We start from the raw sequence: 23,699 nt of genomic DNA, 5'->3' as shown, positions 1-23,699 counted from the left end.
CTGGAACACAATAATGGATAGCCCAACAAAGCTGTTGCTAAAATAAAAACCTGATGCTCAAACAAACTGTTGCTCAAGAACAAAAAAAAAAGCATGAGTATTTGTTAACCATGAAAACAAATACTCGTGACCAGTTTCAATCTGAAGAATTACTCTTTAGGTCGACTGTTGGGAGAAGACGCCTTCAAAATACAGGGTTTTGAGGTTTGAGTCCTGCTATGGGTCTAAATGTGACTGTAGGTGTTAATGTGAGTGTGAATGGTTGTGTGTTTTGTGGTTGCTCTGCATTACACTGGTGACCTGTCTCGAGTGTACCCCGCCTTTCGCCAAGTGTCAGCTGAGATTGGCTCAAGCCTCCCTAGACGCTACACAGATAAGCAGTATAGATAACGGAGGGATGAATAAATGGATTCTTGCCATGGCTAAACTAAAGTTGTTACGCTCACATTGTTTTAAAATGTTTGACTGAAACCTGTTTCATCACTGGCAAGTCATAGCAGTATTGGAGTGCTGCTACACTGTTATGGTCAGAATTAGTGGTGTTTTATATGTATTTTCATGCCATATTCCTCCAATGGAATACTTGTGTAAATGTCACTCTAAACCCATGTTCTGCCTTCCATTACTCAACATCTCCCCATGAGGTCGAATGAAAATGTATAGTTGTACAATAGGTAATGGTAAGCCAAGCAATATGTCACGTAATATACAAAACACCAATGTGCGCCAAGTAAAAACCACGTTACAGTCCATCTGTGGTGAGAGTGTCAGCTTCCCACGAAACAACGCTCCAGGGGCCAAACGTTGCTGGATTTGTGGCCAGGGCCACACTGCATTCTGGCCATCGCATGTGTCATAGATCTGCCTGGTCCCCCTGTGGAGGAACAGTGTGTCTAAAGCTGGGCTGAAAGGGAAATCTTCCTGAGGTCAGGGTAGTACAATACACGAGCTGGCGCTCAAATAAAACTGGTTTGTTTTTCTTTAAAGGAGGTTGAGGTTTTTGGGTTTCAGTCCATCACCCCTACACCACATCACCTCCACTCATCTCTGTTTGTCACAATGGAAGCCTTATGGTTAGTGCAGTTTGACCTTTTTGATTTAACACAAGGTTGTGATTGGCTTCATCGTGACTGGAACTCTAATTTCGTCCACATAAATGTCAGCTGTGTGTAAATTTGGTGAAGAGGGACTGAGAACATAGTGCCATTGTTAAAAATGCTTCGGGATAAACAGCAGATTTGATTTCTTGCAAAGACAATTCATTTATGAATGACCAGCGCAATAGTGTGTGTATCTGTCTTTCCTCTTTTTATACCATATTTCTTGCAGGGTCATGGAGGGCCATTTTATACACTTAACATTCACTAAGACAGAATAAGACACGGAAGTAATTTCCAGTCTTTATAAATAGTATGGTCAAAAGAAATATAGACAAGTGAGTCATCTCATTTTACAAGGTATTATAAGCTGTTTGTTTTAATTGTCAAAGCTATATTAAAGTCAGTGGCTAGCAACAGAAGACGGTCTGAAGAAGAAGTTGTGATTCGCTCTCATGTCACCCAAGAGATTACACTTCAGGGTGAATGTATGGAGAGACAGAAAATCCAAAATAGTTAAAGCTCACTGGGTGTAATGGTCAGCAATGGTCAGTAATGGCCGGTGGTTTGGCGAGATCTGCTCCTCGTTACACAGCTCTTCCTGTCCACACACATACTGTATAATAAAGACTTCCGCAGTAAATTGGAAACCACTCCACTCTCACCAGCACTCTTGTGTTTCTCATTCCCTCTCTAACCCCCCTCTTCCATTCGTACTTTCTTTCATTCTTGCTTTCTCTCAGTCGTTCTCAATCTCTCTCTCTTTCTATCTCACTCTTTCCTTCTACATACTGACCTTCCCAGGCTGGCCTGGGTCTTTATATTTCAGGCTTTGAGGCTACATCTGAAACAAAAGCAAAATTATGGGTCTGGTTTGGCTTGACGAGAGCGCAGTGACCCCGGCATGTGGTTTTCTTAGGCCAGACCAGAGAGAGGTGAGGTGGGGAGAAGAATTTGTGTGAATCTAGCTGTGTATTTGAAGAAAACCCAAACCGCAGCAAATTTGAATGTGTCATTAGCAAGAGGGGGTGATCTAAACTTGGGCTGGCCAGTGTAGAGTAAAATCTACATACTGCCGAAGACACCACGTGCTATTCCTTTTTCGTAGAGAGTAATTGAGGCGAATGTTGGGGCAATAACCTTGAGGGTAAGCACGCTACTTATAACCTCATGAATCTTCTCACCTCCTCACCACTTGTCCAATGAAGCTGTTGTTTGTCAAGTCCTTTGTTGCCCAGGGTATTCACCGTGGAGTGGACTGGTGATATCAAATTGTTGATTATATCCATGCTGTCACATTTACAATGTTGAGTCAATCAAAGATTTTTAAAAAAGAGGGTTATTGCAGGTGCTGCAGGGTCACAGGAGTCCATGCTCTCTTAAGTGTGTGGCGTGCCGTCCCATTGTTGCCATTCAAAAAAAAAGGTGTTCCAGTGAAACAGATATAAAAAGAGAATGATGTATTTTGAGACCTTACGCAGATGGATCACCCTAAAGTAAAACAATCAGAATAAAGCTCAAAGTTTCTTCCTGTGTCTCTGAGAGTTTCCTACAGTGGGCCCTGCATCGTACTGTGTGGTCTTGAACCCTATTTAGACCTAGTGGGTGACCACTGTACAATTAGGTATGCCATGTTTCACAGCAGCAGCAGAAAGTGGAATTCCTGTCAATGAAACAGACCTTCTCATGTTTACTGCTCACATTTTCTTCCCACTATTCGTGGCGTTGCACCCGACCTGGCTTAAGGTTGATTGAATCAGGCGATATGGATAACACAATTATAAAAGCCCACAAGACACCCCATGTTTATGTAACTGCAGTTCCTCCAGGGGAGAGACTTAATACATGTAAGAGTGAAAGTTGATGCCCCAGATGGCAACTTCAGAGCAAACAGAGATTATATGTTTCTTGGCTTGACTGTGTTTGACGCAGATTTTTTTCAGGATGACACAGTTCATGTCAGAGTGTAAAATGGTCATAATGGCATAGATTTCCGAGTAAAATAATCAATTTCATATCACGTTTTTTTATATGTACAGGCACAACACAATAATAATTACCACAATCCTTCCTCATCTGTCTAAATATCAAGAACTAATATTTCCTGGTTTGTACATATATCAACTTTTAATGTATTTATTCTATATTTTTCCAAAACACAAAAACTGTGACAAATTGGACCATCCAGTGAGGATTTCATGAGGAGTCTGAAAAGACTGTTCGCACAATCTTGAAGTATTCAGGCTTTTTGCGGAAAAGGGGGCATTGCCAAGTATTTGACATGTTTATAGATTTTAGTGAGTGATTGTTGATAGATGACAGCTGAGGACATCTCCAAAGCCTGACCAGACAGTCTTGCTTTTGAGGAGTGGGTGGGGAATTGGGAACAATGAAGAAACATCACTTTATGGTTTCAATCCCTTGGGCCAAATGGTGCCATGCTTCATTCACGATGGTGGGAAGGAAATTTAGACATCAAAGTGTTTTACACCCGTGATGGTCTCTCGAAAAACCAGCAAAAAGCCACAGTGCTGGCATCATATGTTGAAATGGCCGTGTGAACTCCTCTTGCCTCATCACTCTGCAGCCCAATTGCACATCCTTGGGATTAAACTGCAGAAGCCGCCATGGCCGCTTAGCAAAGGCTGACCAAATGTGACGGTTTCTCAGAATCCACAATCCATCCAAACTGGACCTTCTCACTGTCTTCTTCAGTTACCATATACCACACACACACAGTCCAAAACACAGCCGGCATCCACATATTACAGTGACTGATTGGCAATGAGCTCTTTTTTCATATAAAGAGCTCCTTTAAATCTACCTACTTTTGCTTAAGTGGTCAATCAGAAGTTGAAACTTTGACACATATACTTGGCCATAATACTCAGTTTTGTTTTCATGACTGTAGAAGACTTTGAGCTCAACAAGCGGATGTTTTTCTTGCAGGTCCATCTTTTGGACAGTGCCGATCCAAAGGGTGACTGGTGGTCAAGGTCAGTCCCACCCTCTTTGCACATTGTGCGTGCCTCTGTGAGTGGGAGTGGGCACTGGCCAGAACACACTCTGGGCAAAAAGGTCTGTGTGTGGTCCATGGAGCTCCCACGACAGTCTGGTGTTGTCCAAAAGAAAGCCACTGCCAAATCCACAATGTACGTAAAAGTGAAATAACATTTCCATGAATTCAGGAAATCAAACTTCGAAGAATATACAAAGGGACATGTGCCCTCCTAGAATTTGCTGTAAATATTTTTCATTGGTTTGTAAGTCTGTCAGTGTCCCTGTCAAAGAACTGTCACTCTAGCTGTTTAAAGGGCACATTTCATTCCACTCAAATACAATAATAAACAATTGACAGCAAACATTAATAAATTGGAACACCTCTGAGCTTTATGTGCTAATAGAATCTGGTTCTAAACTAACACAGACACAGAATGACTTACATCTTTATGATTTTTAAATGAGTAACAGGGGTGATAATATAGAACAATAGCGCAAACCACAATGATGACATTTTCTGGGATGAAATACTTTGTCCCCATAGTCATGTCTCAGAGGAGATGGCAGAGGCTGCCTCTTCATCTTGTGCGTTCCCCTGCACACAGCGGGTCTGCTCTTAATTGTGGCAGGGAGAACATCGGCAAGACTCATTCTCTTCTTCATTTCATGCCACAGACACACCAGAAAACAGCTACAGTAGTTTCTGCAGGCTACATTTTCCAGGGAGAAACAGCCACAAACCCCAAAAAGCAAAGCGCAATGTCATCGCCCAGGAATCTGAGAAATACCAGAAAGTCTGCGTTTTGTGACAAAAATCATCTGTGAGCACAAACAAATGTGGAGCACAAACATGCTTTTTAATTGAGAAGGCAGATGGTCCCATCGCGGACGGGAAAACGGGGAGCGGGGACTGTGGAAAACAAAGCATCCGTGGCCACCATTTCTGTCGCTCTGACGGGGAGACAGGGTCTGGCGTTGGAACCCACAACACTCGAAAATAAATCACCATTGTTGCCTCAGTGAGACACACAGACAGAGTAATTCACAAGAAAAAGTTGTATTGGGTTGCCGGGGGGGAATGCTGTTTATCCACCTCATCATCATTGTTGTGTTTGTCTCCTGCTCTTTCTTTGATAGCTTCGGGATTTAAGCCTCCACCGCCCCAAATGCAAAGAGATATTGGTCGAAGAACATTTACTTTGAAATGAACACAGCAGAGTCTCTGGAAGCAATCTTTGGAGTAATCATCATGTAAACGCTAATTTCTTGGTAGTCGGTGTAATCTGAAGAATTCCACAGGGTGAAATTTTGCAAGTGGTTTGAAAGACATGGATGAATATGTTTTATGTTGGCTGGGATTATACTGAAGCATTCGGAGGAACTAAATCTCCCCTAAAGATGCCTTCCCTCCCCGACTGGTCATAGTAACTGGATCCTCTGTTTAATAGTCGGCTGTAGCAGGGGGACCGACTGAGTGGTTTCCATTCCGTTGGGCTGTAACCGATTGTCCCAGTGACCACAACAAAGGATAAAAAAAGGAAGGAGGGTGAGGGGATAGAGAATAACCCCCCCGGCTCAGTAAGGACTGGAGAACTCTAAGATCAATGACTCAATGGCTTCCAGAATCTCCCCCGGCTTTTACTACATTTTAACCCTAACCTTATCTGTTGCATCTGCTTCGTTCTTACCACAAAACAAGTCAAGGCTGTGTGATACAGAGTTTGTATAACATCATCATACACGCAGGATATGGCGTCTAACAACCAGTCTGGCCCGTCTGAACTTTACGCTGAAAAGTCAGAATCAAGAAGGCTTGATCTATTTAATGCATCCAGACATGAGAGGAAACAGAGAACATCATCACAGCGGTCGACCAACAATGTGGGCCATATGTCCATTAAGTAGGCATTTTGTTCTTTTTCTGTGTGCAGTAGTAGACGTGAGTCTTTGCAGGGCTAAGTCAACAGACGCATGGTGCACAGAGTCAATGTTGCCGTGATGAAGTGGCATTACCCTCACAGACCTGCACTTCAGGTGTCCATACCATCGAGGGTAACCATTAACCAAACCTACTTTGTGTGTGTGACCTAGTGCCAGCATAAAGAGTGTGTTGATGGATTTCCCTCAACCCTCTGAAGTTACAAAGGCAGCCTGTTGAAAAACAAAATGCAACATATTAATTATCATAGGCAATGCTACGCTATTGTATTTGTCACACAGAGTACCTTCATATGTAAGTGTGCCAGATTCAAAGGCCTTCCACTCATTAATACCACAGATGACCTTTGTCTCAGTGCAGTTCCCGGAAGCCTAAATCCATACTTAGTTATGTGTGGAGTGAAATGCAGCGCTGGACGGGCAGAGATGTTAATAGGAAACAAGGCACACACACTGTCACCAAATTGAAAATTTCTCTTTTGACGGCTTAAGTCCTTTTCCCCTTGATGCCTCTGAACAATTGGATAATTAATTCTCTGAATCGCTGTTCTCCAAATGTTAGCGTATGCAGAGACAGCGGTTTAGGGACAATGGCACACAGATGTGCACTTGGAGATCAAGCATTGCTGTTACAAAAGTATTTCTATCAAAACCACTTTTTTTTCCTCATTGAGCTCAGGCTAAAACAATTACAGAATTTACATTGTCTCTCAGCGGCTGATTTATTTTTCACTTCCTGTCAGAGTCTGCTCGCTGGCTCTATTTTGTCATTTAAATCTGCTTAACACATTTGCTCGACAGGATTGTGGCACTTCTGAGGCCAAACATTGTCTTAGATTTTGTTTTGCCAATGTATCTTTGCTACATTCAACTCAGCAATTTAAGCTTACACAATCTGTTGAGCGACTCGGGGATGAATTACCTGGTGACATTTTTTTTTGTGCTTTTTTTTAATTCTAATGTAAATTTCGAACGGGAAGTGAAAAGTAAGTTGGAGACGATAACATGCTTGACACCTCACATCAAAACATGCAGTGCGTAATGGTTTCTCTTGTAACAAAATGCCAAAATCTCCCGACAACTCCCCGTGTTTAAAGAGCAAATTTTCTTTTTCTCTCTGGTCAATGCTTTCGAGACCCAGAGACGTCTGACACTGTCCACTGAGGGCTGTGTGTGTGTGTGTGTCTGTGTGTGTGTATGTGTACTCAGCCACAGACAAAACAACACTTGGGGAGACACAGGAAACTCCCAGCTCATTTTCATGTGCAATGAAAGATCAAACATTTCAGGTCTGTGAAGCCTCTGGCATGAGGCATGAGATCATCAGAGTGTACAGCCACGGTCCTTAAGGGCCGAGGCTCACCTCTGGACAAGGTGTGAAAAGTGCATGACGTAGGTTTGATATGAGACTAAGATCGCCTTACAAGACTCCATTTTGAACTGTCTTTGATGGGCAAACTGAAAAATCACAAACACTTTCCATAAATATAAAGGCTTCATATTTCAAGAAATGAATTTAACACAAGTTGTAGGATTTTTATTCTGTTGTATCCCATGTTTTTCAGTGAGTGTGTCATGGAATATGGCACAATGTGCTTTTTATGCTTATAAAAAGAACAGTTTTGCTTTAAATGTCAGAACAGGCTATAAACGTGGTACTAAATATATAACAAATAAATGCCATGTTAAAATTAGCCTTTTTACCCCGTAAGAAAAGATGACTTTGCAGTCTCAGGTCACCGACCCTTTTCGCTGGCCATCTCACCGTGGTTATACTACATGTGGTCAGATTTGTTTCCCCTCCCTCCCTGTGATATGCATGCTCTTAAGCTTCACGGACGTCACAGTGTGTTTCCGAGCTGCTTGTAACAACAGAGAGAGTGCACGCTGAATTTTCATGAGTGCACCCCACGGCCTATATTCCCAAATGTGATTGATCCACTGTGTACTCTGGCAACAGGTCGTGTTCAGTAGTGGTTGTAAATGGTGATGTTTGAAATCTGTAAGTTATGGAGGGGCACACTTGTGTGCTTTGTGATTTTCTTTTGGGTCAAGGTGGAGCCCCTGTGTAATTGGAGGACTGTCTATCACCCTAAACCTCAAAAGGTTTAATTGATTAGAGGGAGAGGCATCAATGGGACTTCCATATCACAAACAATGAAATATAGTGTTGTGGAGCCAATCATTTATTATCCTTTTTTGGGAGTTTGGGATTTTTCCATAACATTTACATCAGACTCTCAAATTGTTTTTTTTGTACAATCTAACACTTTGTTGGGCTCAACTCAGAATATCGTCAGAGTTTAATGTTGTACTATTTAGGTCCCAGTGGAATGTTTTTTAAAAATGATGAGCATAAATTTCTGTAAGTTCAGTAGTTATTGCAAAGTCTTTCCTACTGGATAGAAAGCTAAATTCATGAGGGTTTTTTTTGTGAAAAGTAAAAAAAAACATTGGATCTTGGTTGGCTGTTTCTCTCATTTTAGTGGAAGGTGGTGACAGTTGTTAAAGGGAATACAATGTTGAAACGCTCTGCCTGTGCAGCCTTGTGTTGTATGTGTCTGCCATCTATTGGACTCATAAGAAACACCATCTAAATGCCCAGTGAGTGAAAACTTAAAAACACAGGTGAAATGCTCTTTAAAATTCTCATCAGTGGAGAAAGTTAATGTTAGTTTATTAGCCATTTATTATAGTGTCATAATTAACACGTGATTTTTCAATTTATTGGCATCCAAGCAGAATTTATCACTTTCTTACATTTTCACGATATAAATAACTAATTATCTTTGTGGACATAAAGTGGACTGCAAAGCTGAGAATCTCCTTGACTCTGGAGCAGGACTAATGGCCAAGTTGGTAATGCCCATCTAAAAGAAACATTTTTGTGTTTATGGTAATGAGAAACGGTGGTTTGCAAAATAGAGGAAAAAAAATAAATACCCCCAAATTTATTAAAAGAACTCACTTATATCCTATAACATGTGTTGCGGTGGGAGCAGGGGTAGGGTGCCAGGAAAAAGAGGGAGTGGGTGAGTGCAGGAGTCGGCCGAGCACGTGCCTCCCGAGGTCCTCTGGTCTCTGTCTGGGATCAGGCCGCCTCGCCAACCCCTGGGCCAGACTCCCATCAGCCCCATACCCCGTCTACTCTGGGCCAGACACCACTATGACCACTTGTATCGAGAGGCCTGACCGCCATTGTGCCACAGTAGAGTACACAAACAAACAGCGCAGACACACACAGGTCTGATCCCCTGCCATTACGTCGACTCATCAAGCCCACTCGGCTTAGTCATACCGTCGGCTTGCAGTGTGAGCGGCTCCCTCTTGGCTTCGGATTGGAGAATCTGGCAGAAGATATTTGCTCATTTGTCCCCACACATGTATGTGGTTTGGTAACACTGCGAGGGACTGCTGCCCCAGCCATTCTTACAGTCAAGATTCAGAGCCAGCCAGCCCGTTCCTGGGTAATGTCCTCCCACACAGTCTGGATATATGGCTTTTTGTTGCTCATGTTCAGCTGTTTACGTCCTTACAATGTGTTTTTCTCTGCAGATTTTGAGTAAGAATGAGCCAACTATGTAAGTATTGTTTCATCTTGAAAACTACTCACAGACAATTTATGTCTGAAATGGACAAGAGCTGCCATTATTCTGCTATATGGGTACAGTACAAACTGTTTTCTTTATTCAAAACTGATCAGACATGAGCAATTATCTTTCTTCTGATTATAAAAGCATACGGAATTGATTAATACATAAAATTGATTAATACATAAAATCGGTTGCTTATATATACTTATATACAGCATAAGCAGATATATAACGTATCAAACAGTGGCTATGTGGCTTTAGGGTTCTGGGGTTAACATACACACCCTAACATGTACACTCACAGTTTTGCCTCTGTGAGTTCAGATGACATTATGCTGACTTACATTTAGTTCCTGTAGACTGACTTTAACCTTAACTACCCACTTACCAAACCCTAACCCTGACTTAAACCCAACCTTCCCCCCCATCCTTAAAACATGTATTCACCTTCAAATTTATTGATTTATGTAACTGGGAATTTGCTATTTGTCCCCATAAGGGCAATATGCCCCATAATGTGACTGTGTAAACAGATTTAGGTCCCCACAACATGAGTAATACCTAGACCATTCACACACACATAAACGCAGAATTTCTTCTCTCATTTCTTCTTCTCCACTCTTTTCATGTCAACCACAAGGCTGACCTGCTGGCCTCTATTTCCTCTGAAGAGGATATCCCCCATCAGCAGAGCCTTAAAATCCATCAACTCCGATGACTTGAGAACCTCATGTTTGCGTCTCCTCCTCTATTGTCTTTGAAGCATTTGGGAGGCTCTGGTCGGGTCCGGCCACATTGATGATTACACAGTTACTGACATGTGTTCAGTTTGCTCTCTGTCTGACGTCTTCCCTTGTTTGATGGAGAGAGGAGTTCTGGTTCACTGATAAGCATAATTAGGAATGTGGTTGTTGGTACTGGTCTCTAACTACTGCTACTCCCTTGTAACATCCCCCCCTTCCCTCCAGGTCATTCCACCAAAGAGGTTTTCTGGAGAGCCTACCAACCTCATCTTCCAGTCACACTAAAAGACAATGTATAAAACACAAACTGAACATGTTAATATGCATGTAAGAGTAGCTGAGTAGCTTAACAGTACATCCCTACTCAGGGCAATTGGAGGACAGGCTATTCATTTGCATCTTTACTGCTTCTGGACAGATATCAATGAGTGCAAAACTCAACAAAATATTCCAAATGTTGCTATGGAAACAGGTTTCTCGGATCACCAAGAACAAAGTGGTGAACTAGCCTAGACAGTTCTATTTGCATGCCTCTGTTTGTTCGCTAATATTGACACTTTGGAATGGTCGTACTGACGCTTCCTGTCATACGTCAAGTAAAATGACTGAACTACTCATGTGGTGAAAGAACATCTCACATGTTTGCCTTTTAAAGGGCAATTTTAGGTTAGCGACAACATTTAACTCCACTGTTCCCTCTATAAGTAGTTTACGCTGTCGTGAGCAGCAAACTACTTCTGTAATTTTTTATATCTATCTATGATTGTTAGCACAAAGAAGTATACAATGGATATGACATTATCTTCTTCTTTGTGTACATTTTTGAGGGCACTAGAAAGTGTATGGAACTTACACATGGACACAGTTGCTCCTTGCCAAGTGAACTACACGGCAAACAGGGTGATTCCAGACACTGGGGCCCTGGACTCTGAAATTTAGGAACTACAAACAGTATATACCCATATGTGCAATGCAAATAGACATAGAGTCATTAGGTATTCACTACTTTTTGTGAAATAGATTCCTATACCCATTTTCAGAAGAAAAACTTTGATTATACCATCACAAAATGGACCGGGGCCAAGCATGAACAAGTACAACTAGAGGCCATCGTGAATAGGATCTTACCAGAAGCAATGCCCGGCAGTCTGTTTACGTTCTGACAACATTAATGACCGGTAGTGTGATCCCATTGCAAGATGGTCTATAGATTTACCTTAATGGGAATGATAGGAAGGGGGATACAGTGATCAATGAGCTGAAAAGAATTTGGACTAGGTGAAGTAAAGTGTGTGGGGGTTGATGGCCCCTTCCCTACTTCAAACCACCCTACTTTCAGCACCCTATCTTTGAACTCTGCCTTCATTTTGATCTCAACCAGACAAGTGTTAAGATTAACACTTTCGACACTTTGTTAATTAAACACGTGAACTGCCGCCAAAGTAACAGGAACTAGTTCCCACTACAGGAGGTGTCTCCAGGACCATGGAGACATAGACACACACAAAGATGTCGCAAAAACTTAATTTTAACCAAACTACAATGATTTTCTAAACCTTACCAAGTAGTTTCTGTAATAAATCCTTAGCAAACTGTGACTGGTCCACAGTGCGTGTTATTGGTTATCGTGCCGTTGAAGGTCTGGTATACCTGTCGCTGGTATGCTCATACACTCTACAGGTCAGAATATTGTTTCCATGAAGAAGACGATGTAGTTGCCATGATATAACACATATAAACAGATGTTTAAATTGAGCAGTTGTCTTTAAATGTTATTGGCAAGAAATCCAAAAACCAATGCTGTAACTAAAATAGTGTTTATTCCATAGAAAAAAATACCTCATCCAATGAATACAGTAAGAAAGTAAAAGTGACTGTTACAACTGTAATGTCATCAAAAGAACGTCATCATCATCATATCCTTGAACAACCTCTCTAAATGCATGCACTTTCCATTCAAAACAGTTCTGATTGTCTCATTTCTTACAATGTCTTTTTTAATGACGTAGTTTTTCCATATTTAGCTCCATTTTGCCAGATGCAACACCGGCATGCGCTTCAGGCTGAGCTTGTCATCAAAGCAACCGAAGTGGTGCTCTCACCGGCAGAAGCAACCTTTCATCTCAGAAACTGTCAAAAGTGATCAAACACAACATTAAAGCCTCAACACTGATCTGTGCATTGATATATTACAAAACCAATGTTTTACAGTGTTGACAGTGGATGTCCTAATGCATGTGGTGAAGTCACGTCTCTCAGAACCAGAACTCGGAGACAAAGACGTGGACGTTGATGATGTTCTGGCCGGAGTCGCCCTGGGTCGTCAGGTTGCGCATGGACAGTTTCAGCACTGTGGCCAGTGGACCAATCAGAGGTTTCACTTGGCGAACAACACCTGAATGAGACAAGGGAGAACAACAGTGACATTAGAATGATGCCAACAATAAACTGTCTGTGTTGCTGTGTCATGGCAAGTTAAACCAATATAATATATATGACATATATCAATACATATAAATACATATATATATATATATATATCCATACCTGTAATGTATTGGTTAAACAATTAGTATTTATGATAATTAATGGTTTCAAATCTGTATTTTGGTTAAAGTCTCTTTTCCTCTCACTTTACACTGGTGGTATCAAGCCATGCAGATAGTTTTGGTTTTATGTGCTGAGGTTTTGTCAGAAATTTAGCTTCAACCCCAATACAACTGAGGCCAATGGAATTTTGTTTGCGGTGTTCTGCACATTGAAAAATTACATTTGTCATTCGGCAAATGACGCAAAGTATCTTTTCAAAAACAATGTGCTGATCACAGGCTGTCTAGACCGGTCTTCATCTGCAGTCGTCCCTCTTGAGTTTGACAGTTCTGTCAATTTTATAGGGAGTTGAGCTTTATTCAGTACAGCTGTCTACATTTCTTCAGTAGAAAGTAGTTCCAGTCAATACTAAGTCTAATACTAACAATCTCTTATGGGAATGATTGTGGCAAAAGAAAGTTCAATATCCCAATGGAGGCTGGGAATTCAAAGGCCATGAACATTAAGATAAAACAAGGTTGTATCTCTAACTCAGTGGGACCCAAACCATGGATCGGGACACCTTGGGGGTCCTAAAACAACAGGGGGTCATGTGAGGATTTCGAGAAATTTAATAAAATTTGAGAAACAATTAGAAATAGCATATTTTAGCCAAGAAAAAAAATTGTAATTAGTTATTTTTTGCAAAATACCTGAAATCAATGTTCTAAGTTGGCTATAACCACCTCCAGGGATAATGGGAGTCACGAGTCACTCTGGCATCGTTATTTTGGGGGTCGGTGGATGAAAAGTTTGGGAATCCCCGCCCAAACTAATTGTTCATTTTGCAACATACTAATGAAGTTTCCATTGAAAGGTGCCATGGTATCAACTGGTACATTTTGATCAATCAACTGTGATGTTGAAAAGCTAAACAAAACGAATGTCTGGACTATCCGTGGATTTTATTCCTCCCTCACACCTTCCACCTTTTTTTTGTGAACAAAAGACCCACTCTGTCAAGGTGAAAGAGACAGGAGACTAAACACACTGAAACAGAGCATTACTGAATGCCAATGGAATCCACTGGGTGCTCTTTTTAAGTGAACATGCGATTACAGGGGGAAAAATGCCAGTGTTTATGCAGGCTGTCAGCGGGCCTTTTCTCTGCAGAGGACTGGTGACATTTCAGCTCTGGCCTGTTTGAACACACATCGACAGATGCAGTCAGGCAGCACCGCACTGTCCTATATCAAACCTCGGAGCATTCTCTTATTCGTGACAGACTCCGTAAAGTGTTCAAATGTTTAATATGACACAAGTTAATTCAACAAGGATCATAATACCGACACATCAATGCCTCAATCAGTCTGAGAGATGAGGCTCCTTGCTGCGGTACTTGTGATGAAATAATAAAACCCATTCAGTCATTGTTCACCACAGGGAAAAGGATGATCCATTAAGTGCCATCCACCGCATCCACGGGGACGCTGGCATTATACGATGGCAGATTCCCCCACCCACTCACTCTCCTCCTTCTCTTCCTCCCCCTTTCTTCCCGTCCTGAGGGGGCTTGGTGTTTGTGGCACCATCACTGTGGCCCACAAGGGTAAATGAGTCCCATGTGTTTGATGGAGGGAAGCAGTCACAGTCACGCGATACAGCCATGGAGGCATTTCTCCAGGATTCCATCTTTGACTCTGGGAGGGGCTAGCTATACATGAGCTTGAACTTCTTACTCTCTCTCTCTGTCACTTTCTTTTGCTCTCTCTACCTTCCCTGACTCAAATCTGTGGGTACACAACAGATTCCAGAAGATTCTGGCGATAAGCGCTGGGAGGAGTGTGGAATGGGGCCCACTTCTACCAGGGTTGCCCCCTTGTTTCAGTGTTTTGGGACTCTGTTGCATAGTGACGCTAGACGGAAGCGAGCAGGACTGAGATTTTTATTGTTTCCAAAAGCAGCAGTGTCAGAAAGAGCTAACCTTTGCTTAAACCTAACAACACCCGCAAGATAAAGAAAATAACTGACATGGAAAAAGAGATTGAATTTTGAGCATTGCCCAGTCAAATTGAGTTCAGAGGGTTCAGGATTTGTGTGTGCACTCAACTCAAATAAAATCAGTCAAAAAGCTCCTGTGCTGGGCTGAGCCAGGACACAATGAAGATGAGTCAGAGATCATTATGAGCACTATATGGACCACCGCAAAGACGGATGGGTTTTAATGTACATTAAGCCTTTTATTTGTAGTGTACAGCAAGTCTGTATTCAGGTCAACTGAGGGTAGGCTAAGAAAGAAAGCTAAACAGTCATACAACATAAATAAGTAGCAACAACACAGACACAGTGCAGCTAAACTGAAATTTTATTGAAGACATCTAAATAGTGCAATATGTGGAATGTGTCTGAGTCTCGTTTGTGTTTTTTTAGATTTGTTTGTGGTCTAATTAGCACATGTGGAGGGCACAAGTGTGTTTTTAAGAACAAGAATTCAGTTTTATGCCTTGTCCACACTTATGCAGATATTTTGCAAAACAAACTTTTTCCTCATCGCTCAAGTATCTTGTCCACACGCAAACAGCGTATTAAGTCGCTGACACAGATATTTTTACAATTGCCTTACAAAGTGTAGAATTAAATAACTCTGGTCTCATGTGTACATGTAAAACTGAGTTTTGGGGAAATGATGATGTCACTGGTTACTTTGCATGTGCCTCCATTGTATAATGGGCATGCACCAGAAACAACAACAATGACTGTTAAACAATTTCTCTACGTTTGGTTAGCACCGTTTTGCAGCTAACTTTAGCATTACTTGGACCACAGCGTTCTTGGTTCTTGATAGAACTAGACTTTATCGCCACCTACTGGCCCTGCATGCTTGTTTGAGCGTTTGTAGTCATTGTTGTGTTCTCTATATGCTTTTTAATGGAAATCATGTTTTGTGAGTCTTTTACAAACAGATGCGAAAATACCAGTTCTAAAAAGGATCTGCTATAGTGTAGACAAGGCGTTTGTGTCCAATAGCTCCTCCAAATGCCCAAACCTTCCTTGAACTTGTATAATGATGATGATGATGATGATGATGTGAAACTCGCAGTAGAGTTTTCTTTAACTTAAACTCTTAACTTTGAAATTGGACATGATAACAAACCAAGAATAAAGATATCGTGACCTGTCAGATGTATCATGTTTTCTGAATTGATTGCGGCTTGTTAAATACACCTAATTTGTCAAAATGTGTTTTATTCAACGCCTTTGTTTAGCTCATTTTGTTCCACAGCCTTGAGCGCAAAAAAAAGAGTAATTATGTTATTACAATGTGGGCTCTTCTGCCAGATTCTGCACAAAACAGCTTGATGCTAAAGTCCGTGTATGTGACCTCCTGGAAGCCTCGGTGAAATCCTAACATAATGACTGTGTTTTCCGTAAGCTCCCCATCAAAAGCGCAGCGGTATCCTCAATGAGGGGAAAGCATCAACCAACAGCTGGGCCTCAACATACCCACGGTGAACCTGAGGTGAAACCACAACCGCATACTCATCTTTAACATTTCATCGTGGCTGTAAGGCACAAAGCCAACAGCCACATAACAGGTTGACTTTCATTGGTTACCGTACCACCTGAGCTCTATATAAATAAACACATCCGCAGCCGGCAATGTGCCCCGGGACTGAGCTGCAAGGTCATGTCATGTGAGGCCTGAAGTAAGGTTTTCAGTTACTCTCCATCTCAATTCGGTATCTGCCACAGGGTGCAAAGGTGGCCCCAATGGTTTCCAACAGCCACCATCAAACAAACAGCTGTGTAATCTGTCCGCTCTCCAAAGCATTCTGCCACACCATAAAGTAGCCCCTAAAGTAGAAAAAAAGCCTTAAATAAATGCATACTACTAGTAGAGACACTGCCACAAAACAAAGTGCAGCAGATGCCAGGAGGCATTTGTCATCCCTCATGGCCACGAGGGCTGCAGTATTGAAGGGTTACATGTAAACAGTACAATTTCTGGGTTTTCTGGTTTCTACAACTCAGCGAGGAAGTGTATGACAAAATCCAAAATGAACGGGTTTAACACCAGAGACAAATGAAAAGTATGCATTGGCCTCACCACAGTATTGTATAATGACACGCTGGTTGTGGCGCTATGCATGCTCACTGCAGTGAAACCACTGGAGAGCATCCAGGTGGTGTACAAAGTTCCAGTATGCAAAGAGGGCACTGGAGGGCATTCTTCATTACGACTGTAACTGCAATGTGTTTTGTATCTGACCATATCGCTGTTGTACAGCTTAGCGCTGCTGGAATAAAAACTTGAAACAGCAGTGAGTGGTTTTTTTTACTGCCTGAAACTTTTTCTCTCAACAAAATCCATAAAACCTGGAAGAGATGCCAAATACATTTCTAGCTAGATCACTTGCTACCCAATTAGCAAAGCAACCAGTGTCAGTCTTGATAACCCGTCAACATGGCTGAGATGTAATCCTTTCGAATTGTCAACATAACCATCTGCACAAAGAGTGTCCCCCGGGGAACAGATCCTGCGTCTACGGCCAGGCCACTGGTACTCGGACAGTCAGCAGGTCAGGTTGTCCAAACATACCACTGACCAGTCCAAAGAGGGGCTGGACCCGTGCACATGAAACTCTGCTCTGAAAGGCCGGCACACGTGGCTTGATATTTCAAGGTCAATTAACAGTGAGTCATAGTTAGAGATCTCTCAAATGGCTCATGGGTCATTGTTGGAAAGTGACACTCACTGGGTGGTGACATCACTGAAAAGTAGCCGTAAGGAATCGGTTTGTTCTTTTCTTGGACTCTCTGTTCTAGCAGTTGCGGGCCAGAGCAGCTGAGATGACATAACATGCGCCATTATCTTTACCACAACCTTTGCACTATATTACAAGTGACATTTCAAAGCTAAGGACCATAACTAAGGAGCAGAAAATAGACTTGTCACTGTGGACTAAATGGGAACGATGTGAGACCAGAAACTACTTCATTTTCGTTTTAAATCACGATTTGATGTCATATTCTCCAAACTCTACAGCCTCTTGATCCACTTTTAATATAACATTTTAATCTATTATGGCATGTCACTGCTTGAACATGGATTTATTTTTAAATACTTTTTTTCTTATTTAGCATGGTATTGTATAGGGTAATAGCTCATCAAATAAGGGAGGAAAGTGCATGTGATTAATTATAAAGACATTTTTATTGCAGGTAATTCTATATGTGTACACTCCAGTGTCATTTTGACTGTGTACGTAGTCTGTATCAGCATCTCTTCATCAGTGCATCGATGGTGGAGGACAACCAGAGAGAAGCGCTGAGTGTTTGACGGTGGTGTTGTTGGGTGGGGAAGACCCTGTTTTGATTAAGCGTACTAAACTCTGGCGGGACAGACAAGGATTCCTTGTGGTGCTTGGCTCTGATGGGCCTGCTGCTTCTGTCATGTAATGATTCATCCCAATGACAACCGCTCAAACTCGACGAGCCAGATATCTGCTTATCTCCACGGCTGTCCTCGTCTCCTCAGCAGCACAGCCACAAGTTCCACTGGCTCTGAAGTAGAGTCATGTCTCACACAGTAGGCTCACATTCCACCAGCCACTGTGGACGGCGGCACTGACGACCATGACTACCTGCATAGAGACAAACTGTTTACTTCCTCTTCTATTCATTCATAGTGTCTGTCTCATTCGCCGCCAGCCCAGTGCCAATTGCAGCACAGCAGATATGTATTCTCTGCACTATAAACCGCAAATGTATACTTTCACCTGCATCAAAAAATGAATGGAATTTAGCTCCGGCGTCCTAAAGTTACAGCTTCTCCAGAGGTTGATGATTTATGAGGGGGAGACTCTGTATTATCTGTTGCTGCCCAGTAAGATAAACATAAATACTACATTGAAAAAGCAGTTTTCACTGCTAAAAAGAAATGGCAGCACTGATTAATGGTACAGAAAATCCTTCCACATGACACACATGATAATTACTCATGAAGAGGAGTCATTTGGACAGATTCAACAGATGACTAAACATGTCCTGACTGTTTGATTCCACATCTGGTTACTTACTGTGTTGTGCATTCCATTTACGCAATTTCTTTGGTCAGCCAGCCGGCTAAGCAAAGTGAAAACACAACTAATAGTTGACTTAAGTTAACTTTGTATTCTTCTGGGTGAACAGGAAGAAATGGGATTTATGGTCCTGCTCAGTGAACTGATATTCATAGTTAAAAAAAATGGGGGAGTATAAATCAGTATTTCTGGGATTATCATCCACAACTATCTCTGCCTTCCCCAAAGAGGACTAATGTTTTCAGCTGTTTGTTATCATCATTATTATCTTCACATTTTCATTTGTGTTTATCTGTCTGTGTCTCAGCAAGATTACTTAAAAACTACTCAACCAATTTCCATTTAATTTCTTGGACGGATGCGGAATGACTCAAGGAAGGATCCATTAAAGTTTTGGAGCAGATCCGAATAAATGGGTGTATCCAGGAAGGATTTTTCACTTTCTTTAGCATGGCACGGTTGCTGGCCTTGAGAGAGATATGCGCTCTCCTAGCACCCTTTCAGTTGGTGTATTTGTTATGCTTTCACGATACTTAGTGAAGGAGTGGAGCCTGGGCCTGGGAAGAACCCATTCAATGTTGGTGTGGATGAAGATTAAGGGCCAGAACCAAGAATTCTTCTTAACTACTTTATATAATAAATGCACGATTTAGGTTGTCTGACCACTTGTTTTTGTCTTTTACATTCTATATACAGTCTATGATTCTACTATAAGAACTAGACAATCATGAGTTCGGCCTTGGTGGAGGTGTGCGCTATCCACACTGCTACGTTTTTTGTCAAATGCATCACTGTTGCTACCTTCACGCCTGCCATCCACACTACTCCAGAGTTTTTTAAAGCCTGTAACTGAGATATTTGAAATCGGTGATGTGCTGAAAACAGACACATTTGGAAAAGAGTCATCCACATTGGCTCCCTGGTTGGTTCTTATCAGTCATGACTGGACCACCAGTAGAGAATACAAAATGTGGGAACTGCAACTCTCTCAGTGGAGAATGGAGGTCTGAGGTGCCAGCAAGGTTATGGAAAGTCAGATAACCACTCTAGGCTGCTCTGGGCATCTGCTGGACAGTTGAAGACCAACTGTAAAAAAAATGTGTGCTGGATTTTGATTTCTGCTGAGTCACACAGATGTCAGGGTCGGAATTTGATGTCAACCGCATGGATTCATGGACCCAACCTGCCTTGTGTCAACAGGCTTCTGCTGCTGGTGGTGCTATAGTGTGGGGGACACACTATACAGTCCGTCTCAAGCTGGTTTCATGAACATGACAATGAGTTCATTGTGCTTCACTGGCCTCCCCATTTACCACAATAAGACCTTTGGGATGTGGTAGACTGAGATATTTTCAGCATGAATGTGCCGCTGACAAATCTGGAGAAATTATGTGATTCAGTCATGTCAACGTGGTCCAGAATCTCAAATGTGATGTTTCAAACATAATGTGGAATCAATGCCACAAGGAACTAAGACTGTGCTCAGTGTATGTGTATGTACAACATGGGTTAGCTGTAGGAAATCCCCCGAACTCATCCCATGCTTCCAGCAGAGACAACAAATGCAGTGTTTTCAAAGGGAGGACTCATCTAACCACCTGCTGACGACCAAAATCAATCATCTCATGATCAACCCTATTCAAACAACCTGTCCAGCATCAAAAGTGGAAGACAACATCAGCATGAGTAACACATGCCGTCACTGTCTGTTTCCAAATATGATATGTCACAAATATTGGTTTAGTTGTAAGGACTATATAAATCACTTTGGTGGATCTGCTGTGTTTCTATATACATGAAAGAATTTGGTGTGGTCGCCGCTACATTACTGTGGTCGTTGTGGGAATTTGAACACTTCTGATTGGTTTCTGATTATTTTAAGTGCTGAGGGTCGGTTGTGTTTGCACAGATGCATAAGGCTGTCAGGGTTGTCATCCAGATATGACAGTGCTGGGAAAGCCAATGATGGATGACCAGGAACTGGGAAAGAGCGGTGCGGCTCCTGTTTGGTATGTTGTGTGTGTGCATGCACACGTCTATGCATACAGTGCATGCGTGTGTGTGCAGCCGTCTGGTTTTAAAATAGTGAGCAAGTGAGCAGAACGGAAAAGAGCATCAGCCAATCAAATCTTTTAAGAATCACTTTTTTCAGGTTAGCAGTGGATTCTGAGGATTCCTAACTGCCTCCTCTGTCCCTTTGAAAAACACAAAAAGTGGCCAAAAATAATGGCCAAAGTTAGTTTGAGTTCACGCACTTGTTCATTAGTGGAGCCTCAATGTCTGCTACTCTTCACATCCCACCAAGCTGTAATACCACTGTTGGAGACACTGGAGATACTGGAAACTAAGCTTCCTTAAGTGACACGTCAGCGAGCCTCACACAATGGTTATGCAACAGCAGCGTCTGTAGGCCAAAGCACCAGCAGCACAACCCACTAAATAAAACCAAAGAGGGCCTTCATAGCACAATGGACGCCATACTTCACAGCGAGCACTCGCTGACCGAAGGCTCCAGTGCACAGGGCCTCAGTTTGGATATGCAATGGGCAACTGGTGCTAACATGCAAGAGCTGCATCCAATAAGCATCCACTGGGTTTGGGAGAGAAGTGGCTCCTCACAAACAGGCCTTTCATGTGGTCGTCAGTTTAAGTGCTCTAATGCTCGGCGAGACACTGAGGCCTAGCGTGGGGAAATGGAACAATACATTTAACCACATGAAGCAAAGCACCCAGGATTACTTCTGCACATATTTTCTCTCTCTCTCTCTTTCCTCTTTCATTGAATCACAGTGTCTCATTTTTGTCTTATTTCTCTCTCTGATTGTATTCTCTCTTCTTTCCTTGCACACACACACACACGCACACACATACATACATACTTGCCCCTGCAAATGAGCACTGCTGTAAACAAGGAATTTCTCTTAAATCCTCTTCACACACTCTCACACAGACACACACACAGTAGACATTATACTTTTTGCAAAATAAGGCTTATCACTCAAAATTACACCATTGCACATTCCAACAAAAACATACTATTATAAGACAGTACAATATAATTATAGCTGCTTTCACAGGGAATTATGTGAAGTATTGCTGGTAATGAACATTTTCCTCCGATGTCTTTGAGAGAATTTGGTTGAATTTGATAAGCGCACATCTGTTTCTGCACAAGTGTACAACAGAGGAACACTTGCTTACACCCACAGCCCAGCCTGAACCAGTGACAGTCACACACTCCTCCGCCTCATTCTCCCTCTTTCATTCTGCAAAGACAGATGTGCATACTGACAGGCCATCGAAGACAGATGTGCATACTGACAGCCCATCCCTTCATCTAGAAGTAAAAGACGCTGATCCTCCCCTGCCACCCCGCCTGCATCTTAGCACACAACCAAAACAAAATCACCTAGACGGGCCCAACGATACGTCATCCTCAGGCTCACAACACCCTCATTCTCCCAGGGTCAAGGCTCAGTTCATCTCTCCCACTGGCGTTCAGCGGGCCTGGGTCACCACCAGACTAAAGGATGGGAATGGCGGCTACCCAAACATGTGTTGTTGTTACACACCACTAGAGATGGTATCTGCCGCTCCTACTTGAACTAGTTCAGGGCTCTTTTTGAATGCTGGCGGTAACAGGTAGTTATGATGAACTGCTTGTCAACTACAATCACTCATGTGTGTGTGCATGTATATACACACGTATGGATTTATTCACCCTATTCCTGTACATTCAGACCGCCATAAGTCATTGTGGAAAGTAATGATCTGCTTGGGATAAGCATAGTCGTGGATAAGTGAATTAAATGGTACTTTGTTTAACCACAAGACTGTGAAAACTCATGCCAAATATTTGGTGAGACAGAAACAGGCCTTCGTCTGTCTCACAGAGCCACTGAGAGGACAAATCTCCAAAGACACCGACAGCAAGAGCCCCCATAAGGATGATGACAGCTATATCATGCCACCACACTGCAGAAGACCAGAACGGACCGTGTCAGATGTACTTATGTCAGAGGGTCCAGACATTCCTTGTGGAAGATTTTTGTCCCTTCTCAGCGTGCACATGTGAGTTTGATTTGTGAAAAAATGAGTATATATATTTCAAAATGAGAAATGAGGTCAGAGAAACCACCAACTTTGTCAAAAAGAAATGCAATTTCCAGTCACTGAGGCTGTCGGCTGGTACAGGCTGCATGCTAAAGCTTCTGTTGTCAAATGTTGGTTGGGTTGGTTGGTTCAGACTTCACAACACGCAAAGTGAAGAAACACATTGTACTCACCCACATACAGTCCATTCTCTACCCGCTTGACGATGTCGAAGGCGTTCTCCACGTTGCCCTCCAGGATGTCAAACTTGACATCGTAACTGCCTAAGTGATAGGACCCGTAAGCCGGCACCGTGGTTCTCAGGAAAACAATCTCTGTTGGAAGATAACAATTAGACACAAAAAGCTTTTGGAGCCTAAAACCCTCATAATCACACAGGGATTGCACCGCCAAATGTGTGCCAATTCCTCTTTCTCCTTTCCAAGAAGAAGACAATAAAACGAGAGACGGAAAGGTCTGTGTTTATTGTACACTGAGAGGGTCACAGGAAGGTTGAGGCTTTTCAATACTGTTGCTCAGCTGAAGGGCCTGAAGAGTCCTTTGCACCCCAACTCAGAACTTATGAGAAATGACAAGATCTTAACTGCCTGTGACAGTGAGCAT

General features: G+C 42.3%; 1 protein-coding gene across 1 annotated transcript in view; it reads right to left on the bottom strand.

Annotated features, from left to right (window-relative positions):
- Nucleotides 1-12,169: 12,169 nt before the first annotated feature.
- The window catches only part of fbln1 (fibulin 1), a 35,352-nt gene continuing 23,822 nt past the window's right edge, over nucleotides 12,170-23,699 (bottom strand). The window contains exons 16-17 of the mRNA XM_034588419.1: nucleotides 23,270-23,410; nucleotides 12,170-12,766 (exon numbers count right to left, since the gene is read on the bottom strand). Coding sequence (XP_034444310.1) covers nucleotides 12,627-12,766; nucleotides 23,270-23,410 — 281 coding nt within the window. The 3' untranslated portion in view covers nucleotides 12,170-12,626. The remainder of the gene's footprint in view (nucleotides 12,767-23,269; nucleotides 23,411-23,699) is intronic.

The sequence above is a fragment of the Hippoglossus hippoglossus genome, chromosome 6 (genome assembly GCF_009819705.1).
Source record: "Hippoglossus hippoglossus isolate fHipHip1 chromosome 6, fHipHip1.pri, whole genome shotgun sequence".
NCBI classification, from domain to species: domain Eukaryota; kingdom Metazoa; phylum Chordata; class Actinopteri; order Pleuronectiformes; family Pleuronectidae; genus Hippoglossus; species Hippoglossus hippoglossus.
This window is presented reverse-complemented; position numbering and strand designations above follow the sequence as displayed.